We start from the raw sequence: 7,564 nt of genomic DNA on the forward strand, positions 1-7,564 counted from the left end.
CTTTTCTGCACTACCAGCAGCCCTTTATATAGAATCAATCTCTCTTTGCCCGCCAACTTAAAAAAAACAAAAAACAAACACTCTTCCTTCCTTCTAATCTACTCATTTAGATCTGATCTTCTTCTTCTTCTTCTTTGCTTCTTCCTTGTCCTTTCACATTCTTTGTTGTCGTTTTCTTCTCTGCTTGTTTTGAATGGCCTCTGCCATTCTCTAAACTACAAGTAGTAGAGAGGTTATGGATAAAATAAGGAGGGAAAAAACTGCTGCTGCAATGGGGAGTGGGAGTGTTAGTGGTAGAGGCAAGGTTGTTTTGAGGGTTTTTGTTGGAGCTCTTTTTCTTCTTGGTACGTTTTGGTTTCTCTTAGTTGGGATTATATCAAATCATCATGTTCATGCCACCAAAACGGTGAGCATTGGAAGTGTTTCATCTTCAACTGAAATGTTAAAGCATTGGAAGTGGAATGGAAGAGACAGAACCTCTCTTCATTGGGACACTAATCTCATTTACGTCAGCAAGAGAAGAGTGCCTAATGGTCCTGATCCCATTCATAACAGGTACATTTCGTTTCTCTTTATATATTGGCTTATGTTATGAAGTGAAATATGTTTTTGTATGTTTTTTTATGCAACTGAAACTCTAGAAGTGTATGCATATTTTAACAGGAGACAAAAAGCGATTTTGTTAGTTTCTGTTTTATTTTACTCATTCTCTAGATTTGGTTGATCAGATTGTGACACTGAATTTCATTCTTGTAAGCTGTACAGTTCTTTTATTATGCATATGCATCTTCTTCTTAATGGAACAACATTCTTTTTTTTTTCTTTTTTTTTTTTTTTTGTGGGGGTGAAGGGAGACAATGAAAATTACTCGTGTATTCTTTTTCTACGTTCCATATTATTAGTGCCATGAAAAAATTAATATAATAAAGAAGATTAGGAAGAAAAAAAAAAGGGTAAAAAATTATGTAGCTTGGGTGGTGTTTCATAATAAGTGAGAAAACATCATGAACTCTTTATCAAAAGCCTCTTTATATTATCTAACTTTCTCTTATTTTGATAAAAACACACGAAAAATATACCTTGGGAGAAAGAATTGTACAACTTTAATTAGGGAAAGGAACTTGTATGTTATATTGCAGACTCTGCCCTTTCCTGGTAATTCAAAACATTTTCATATATAGTTTAGCTCAGATCAATTGTGTATAGCTACTTCGAAATAAGAGACTTTTACTTCACATAATTTTTGTATAGCTTAATCTCTGATGATGATATTGTTATTCCAGGAGAGTAGTGACGACTAGACAACCACCTGGCCGAGTCTAAAATGCCAGGCACTTACATGTTGAAGCATCAAAACTTTTGTGATAAACAATCAAGAATTATAAGAAGAGTGGAAGCTGGGATCTTCTCCACTTTATGAGTTTTCATTTGGGTTCTGAGTGAAAATATATTTCAATACTTATAATATATAATTTTATATATATATATATGCAATTATAGTTTTAGTAAGTAATCTATTGTGCGAGTTTTAGGATGATGTAGAGGTTTTAGTGGAGTGATTACTTAATGAAAATCAAAGCTTATTGTTATTATAATTATATTTGTTACAGTGAGTACCGGTGAGTGCATGAATTGTAGAAACTCATTGTAAAGGGGCCGAGTGTCTCTGATTCTCTGAGACAAAATAATAAACACACACATTCAAAGAGCCTTAAGATATGAAAAAGATAATTACTTCTGACATTTGCCTAGTCTCTCATGGTGGATATGGATTTTTTTTTTTTTTTTGCTTTTGTACGGGGAAAGTTAATAAATGAATACATTGAATTGAATCACTACCAGAGTAAAAGGTAATTGACTGCATATGCATAAATGGATTATGGTAATGGTGTGTGTGTGTGTGCATGTATATGAATCATTTTGTGGCTTTTTTATTGTGTGGATCGTCCTCTAAACTAAAGCAACTTACCATCAATTAAAGTTGCTCTTTTACCGAAACCAAATTTCCTTGATTGGTGTCTGCCCTCGTTGAATAGCAAAACCTGGCCAATTTATTGCACTTTCTAGTTTAAGTAGAGCAATAAATAATTAGACAAAAATGGAAAACAATTAATTTGTTCTCTTTGTCATTTTTGCATGAATCTTGGCTTTATCTATTTGAGAATATGGTAAAATCTTAGGAAGTTGTTTTAAATATACATAACAAATTTACCTTTGGAATTAAAACATGAACATTTGAAGATAAGATGGTAATTATAATTAAATTAGTACAAAGTGAAAAAACAAAGTAAAGGAGGCTCCTCCCTGACCGTTGCTTTTTCTTTTGCTTTTATCTATTTATTTTTCATTTAAAGAATTTTTATTTATTTGGTTTGGTTTTTTTATGTGGTTTGATTTTGAATGGTTCGAGAAGGAAAGACTCGGTCCAAAGTAATGAGAGATTCAAAACTAGTCTTTTTTGTTCCATGGGTGTGACAGATTCCCAACCGTGCAGTTTCGTGATTGAAAACAAGTACAAAAACTCTTACTCTTCCCAAAAAGGAAGAAAAGAAAAACAGAGAACATAAGCAAAATGTTAGGTTAGATTAGATTATCCACAAACATATTGTTATGTTTTGTGTTAATTATACTATGTAAAATTTGTTTCGTTTTGAATTTAACTTTTTGGGTTACATAGTCTTAGGAGTTCTACCATAAACGATGTATTGAGTTTTTTATTGTTAAGCAGTTAAGTTTCCGAGTTTCAAAATCACAAAAACAGTAGCATCATTCTAGTAAAAAAATTTAATGGACAGTTTTGATATTTTTCTATATATTATACTCTAAAAATAAAATTTTCATGACAAAATAAATAAGAAAGACTTAACTAAATTGCCAACTGAGAAAAAACTCTCAGTATATTTATGCTAAAACCCGTGTTATTATACATAATATAATGTCGGCCATAGAAACACCAGCCTTCCCACTAAACTCGATTAGAATAAATTATCAAAAAACACTAAGTAATAACCAGCCACTATTAACACTAAGTGCTCAGTGGCTTACTCTATTATTACAGGTATGGCTTTGTATGTAGCACTATCTCTACTTTTCCCCACAATTACTTACCACACTAAAATCTATATATAATATTTGTATATATATATATGCTTCTGATACTTTATTCATAATATTATTATTATATAATTTTACTGTACTGAATTCAAACACTTTATATATGATTTTACTTTTCTTCTGATTTGTTTTATCCACACTGATTTCTTCCATTTACACAAGCTTTATTTATTTGTTTATTTTTATCTCAAATCAATAATTCAGGTGTGTTTCATGCGTTTATCACGTGCTATGGTCTATCAAATTGAAAAAACAAAAAAGAGAGGTTATAGCAAGACATGTTTGGTCATTCTTCAAATGCCAAGAAATTTCTAATGACAGACTTTCAACTTCAAATGATGGTAACCAGTTTTTGACCATACAACATCTGAACATCATTATGACTTTTGCTTATCATTTTAAATAAATAAATACAAAACCACCATAACAGTGACAAGATTCAAATGTTGTTTGGAAATGTATGTAATTAAACTAAATGCAAAGAAGCATGAAAGGTCTTGGATATGAACTTCTGTAGCATGCGAAGACTGAAATGGGAAACTTACCAACCAGTGAAGAATAATTTCTAATAAAAAAACACAATGATGTTCAAATACAATTGGAAAGTGATTCTATTCGATCTTAGTTTCGAAAAGTATAAACCATCCTGATTTTTTGCAACTATTTCCTCGTTGAAATGTCAGAAAAGACTAATCAATCTGAACAATAGGGGAAAAAAATCCTAAAGGTGATAAGATATCATAATGTGATTACCACAGGTGATATGATATCACTTTCAGAGATAGAACTAGCAAATACATTTTTGACTAGATTAAGAATTACTATGTTAAGAGGTTTTTCATGGTTTATTATTTGATTTAAAAATTACAATGTTAACAAAATAGGAAAATAAATATGAATGGTGTTTTATTGTTTAGTTGAAAACTCAAAATCTTGTGAAATGGAATGAATAAATATTGTGTTGAAACGAGTACTCTTTACTTTTAGATGTCTTGATAGGGGACGGAAAAAGGGATTAAAATGCTATTCCTCATGTGGTGGATGAAATTGTATTTGGAAAAGCATGGTGAATCCTTTGCTTAATTTAGCAGGAATGAAAAGCATCTTTCTTCATAACCAAAAGTGTGCATGTTATTAAACATGCCTGGCTGACCGAGGAAAGTTGCTTCACAAATGTTGTTGTTAGTCATATTTGCAAGGGATGTGACATACAAAACTTCGTATTGGCCCCGTTTGGCAAAATTTATGATTTTAGTTATAGCTAAAGACATAAAATAAGTAGAAACTTTAGCTTATTATTTTTTTTTTGTTTAGATACCTAATATACAAATATCTTTTTTTAATGAAAAATTCTTTTTAACAGGGCTTTTGTTCTTACTAGTCAAATTTCTTAGTTTTTGATGCTTCACTAGGTAGTATTTTTTACAAAGGAGATACAAAAATTGGGAATAAGTGTTTCCAACTTTTAATACCTATTTGTGTTTGCTGATCTGAGTAGTTCTTTTAGAGGGCCTTGGTTCAATCATCAATGTCCTTCCTTGCTAGGATTCTATTTTCATCTATTCAATAAATTCTCACCAAGTGAGATTTCTTTTGAAAATTGCTAAAGATCAAGATTTATTACTTCTTAATTGTATTACTCGTTCTAGTCACTGATCTGGTGAATCATACAGAGTAGTAAATAGTTATGGAGTAACGAGAATCATTGATTGAATTGACCAGATTATTTCAACACTAGCTAGTAGGCTCAAAACTTATCAGCCCTTTAGTAGATGAGATGAGATGAGTTATATATTGCTGTATAACAATAATAATTAAAATCATTTCAGTTATAAAGGTCCCCAAGTGATGCGAGATATTGTTTGTCACCTACAAACATTGTATTTCTGCACTAAATTGACATTTGTACTCTCAAGTGTTGAATTTCTAAAGCTAAACAAAAAGGAATGCATATTACAAACTTTATCAAGCCTCATTGGGCGCTGTATTTTTATATGATAGCAAACAATAATTTCTTTACCACAGGACCCCATGTTCAGATTGTTTATTGTATTATACAGCTAGAGTAACAAATGAAAATCAGCTAAAATGGACACCAAACCATTTACATACAGGGCCTTGAGAACTTACCTCAAGATGAAAGTCTCTAACCATTTGCATGCTTTTTCCATCTCCTCTCCATTAATCATTCTCTTGCTTGCCAAAAATAAGTGGAAATTCATCATCTTGTTCGGAGAGACCACGATCTTTATTCATACTCTTCAACGATTGGTAAACCTGGTACATAGACCACCTGTCTTTGGGCCGAGAAACCACACAATTACAAGCGATCTTCAGGAACTGCATGATTTCCTCTTCATAGCCTTTTCCAAGAAGAGTCTTATCAGTGACATCCTTGATTCTACCAGAACTAGTTAGCTGATTTACCCAGTCCACTAGTTTACCTTTATAACTTTCGTCACCAGTGTTGACCTCAAGAGGTTTTTGCCCTGTAACCAGCTCTAGAAGTACAACCCCAAAACCATAAGCATCTCCCTTCAATGAAGCAACCATAGTACTGGGGTATTCTGGAGCCACATAACCAAGCTCTCCCAAGTCTCCGTTAACGAAACTACTCTCATGAGAGTCAGAAGTCATAAGCCTTGCCAATCCAAAATCCATTATCCTAGAATCAAAGTCCTCGTCGATTAAAATCACATTCGAGCATATGTTCTGGTGGATGATTGGAGGGTGACAGCCATGGTGAAGCCAAGCAAGACCTCTAGCAGCTCCCAAGGCAATCCTGAATCTAGTTGGCCAATCCAATGAACTCCCAAATCCATGCAACAAAGAGTGGAGTGTACCATTGGACAAGTGCTTATAAACCAGAAGCTTTTCTTCCTCAACCACACAAAACCCCAAAAGGGGTGTCAAGTTTGGATGCCTTATCTGTCCTAATCGATTCATCTCCAACCGAAACTGCTTCTCACCAAGTTTACAAGTGTTAAGCCTCTTGATAGCTAAAGCTGACCCATCAGGAAGTACAGCCTTAAAAGTCGTCCCTGTTCTAGTCGAAATAATCACATTCTCTTGACTGAAATTGTTTGTAGCTGCCATTAAATCAGCCAACTTAACCTTCACAAGTGGTTTTTGAAACAAAGAAACTTGAGTAAGCCTATGAGCCCTCAACCTCTCAGCCCAATCATCATCTCTTCCAACACCATGCCCGCTCTTCCCTTTCTTACTCAATCTCAAATGGTACCACCACCAAAGCCCAAAAGCCAACAACAACGACGCTGCAGCACCAAAAACCCCAGCAGCTATGATTATGGCAAGACTCTTCTTAGTCAACCCACCACACTTTCCCAAAGGCTTCCCACAAAGCCCACTATTCCCATCAAAATCCTCCTCAGAAAAACGATTAAGAGACGTAGGAATAGTACCCGTGAGTTGGTTCCTGGCCACAGAGAACTTCTTAAGCCTACCCAAGCTAGCAATTTCATAAGGTATAGTACCCGAAAGATGATTCTCCGAAAGCACCAACTCATTAAGGTACGAGCACTTTCCCAACTCAGGTGGGATAGAGCCAGAGAAACCATTGTTGGACAGATCCAAAGTAGTAATAAAAGGAACCCAATCACAGATCTGTGAAGGGATGGTACCAGAGAATTCGTTTCCACCTAGATCCAGCTTCTGAAGGCTGCCACAGTACTCCAGCGCCGGAGGTAGCTTACCCGAAAGCTTCATGTCCCTAAATTCGAGATTCAACACACGATTCTCCCGATCATTCCAACATGTAACGCCGACGAACTTGCATATAACTCCGACCGACGTGTTCTTAAAATCCCAATTAGACAGCTTCCCCTCAGGGTCCGACAATGACAGCTTGATCTCCTGTAAACACCTGACATCGTCTTCTGAAACTTTGGAATAACACCCGGAAAAGCTTAACCCAAAAATCGCAACCCATATAAGGAGAGCTTCTAATCCTTTCATGGCGAAAATAGAAAGCCCCTCAATATTTTTTTTTTAAATTCCTTTCAAAATTTAAATTATGGGTCTTTGGGTAGTGAAGAAGACTCAAAGAACTGTCTACTTTGGGCGTATCATGGTTGGAGTTGGAGTTGGAGTTTGAAGATGGTGGAGGGTTGAACCGAAGAGCCCCATTGACTTTGGATTGGGATAAATTACCGGACAATCGCAGAAACAAAAGAAATTTATTTTCTTCTTATTATTATTATTAATATTATCTTTAGGGGTTCTTTTGTTTGTGATTTAATTAAATGTTTTTCTAAAGAATATTTTTCGATTTAATTAATAACTTTAGACTCTGTTTGGTTGAACAGAATAGCTGAAGAAAATGAGAGAATGGAGGATAGAAGAATAATAAGAGAGGAGACTGATTTTTCTTTGAATTGTTTGATGAGTATTAGTTACTAAGTTAACAATGAAGATTGCGACCAAAAAAAGT

General features: G+C 34.3%; 2 protein-coding genes across 2 annotated transcripts; one reads left to right on the forward strand and one right to left on the reverse strand.

The window, feature by feature from the left end:
* On the forward strand, positions 1 to 1,706 carry LOC133818068 (CLAVATA3/ESR (CLE)-related protein 25). Its single transcript, XM_062250755.1, has 2 exons — positions 1 to 555; positions 1,284 to 1,706. The coding sequence occupies exons 1-2, from the start codon at positions 236 to 238 to the stop codon at positions 1,321 to 1,323; spliced, it is 360 nt and encodes a 119-aa protein (XP_062106739.1). The 5' UTR covers positions 1 to 235; the 3' UTR covers positions 1,324 to 1,706.
* Positions 1,707 to 4,960: 3,254 nt separating this feature from the next.
* Positions 4,961 to 7,309, reverse strand: LOC133818069 (inactive LRR receptor-like serine/threonine-protein kinase BIR2). Its single transcript, XM_062250756.1, has one exon. The coding sequence runs from the start codon at positions 7,087 to 7,089 to the stop codon at positions 5,296 to 5,298; it is 1,794 nt and encodes a 597-aa protein (XP_062106740.1). The 5' UTR covers positions 7,090 to 7,309; the 3' UTR covers positions 4,961 to 5,295.
* Positions 7,310 to 7,564: the final 255 nt, after the last annotated feature.

This window comes from Humulus lupulus, chromosome 2 (assembly GCF_963169125.1).
Source record: "Humulus lupulus chromosome 2, drHumLupu1.1, whole genome shotgun sequence".
Lineage (NCBI taxonomy): Eukaryota > Viridiplantae > Streptophyta > Magnoliopsida > Rosales > Cannabaceae > Humulus > Humulus lupulus.

Coding starts and splice junctions, on each gene's coding strand:
- LOC133818068 (XM_062250755.1), top strand. CDS start 236: ATGGATAAAATAAGGAGGGAAAAAACTGCTGCTGCAATGGGGAGTGGG. Junction 556..1,283: donor CCTGATCCCATTCATAACAG/GTACATTTCGTT, acceptor TTGTTATTCCAG/GAGAGTAGTGACGACTAGAC.
- LOC133818069 (XM_062250756.1), bottom strand. CDS start 7,089: ATGAAAGGATTAGAAGCTCTCCTTATATGGGTTGCGATTTTTGGGTTA.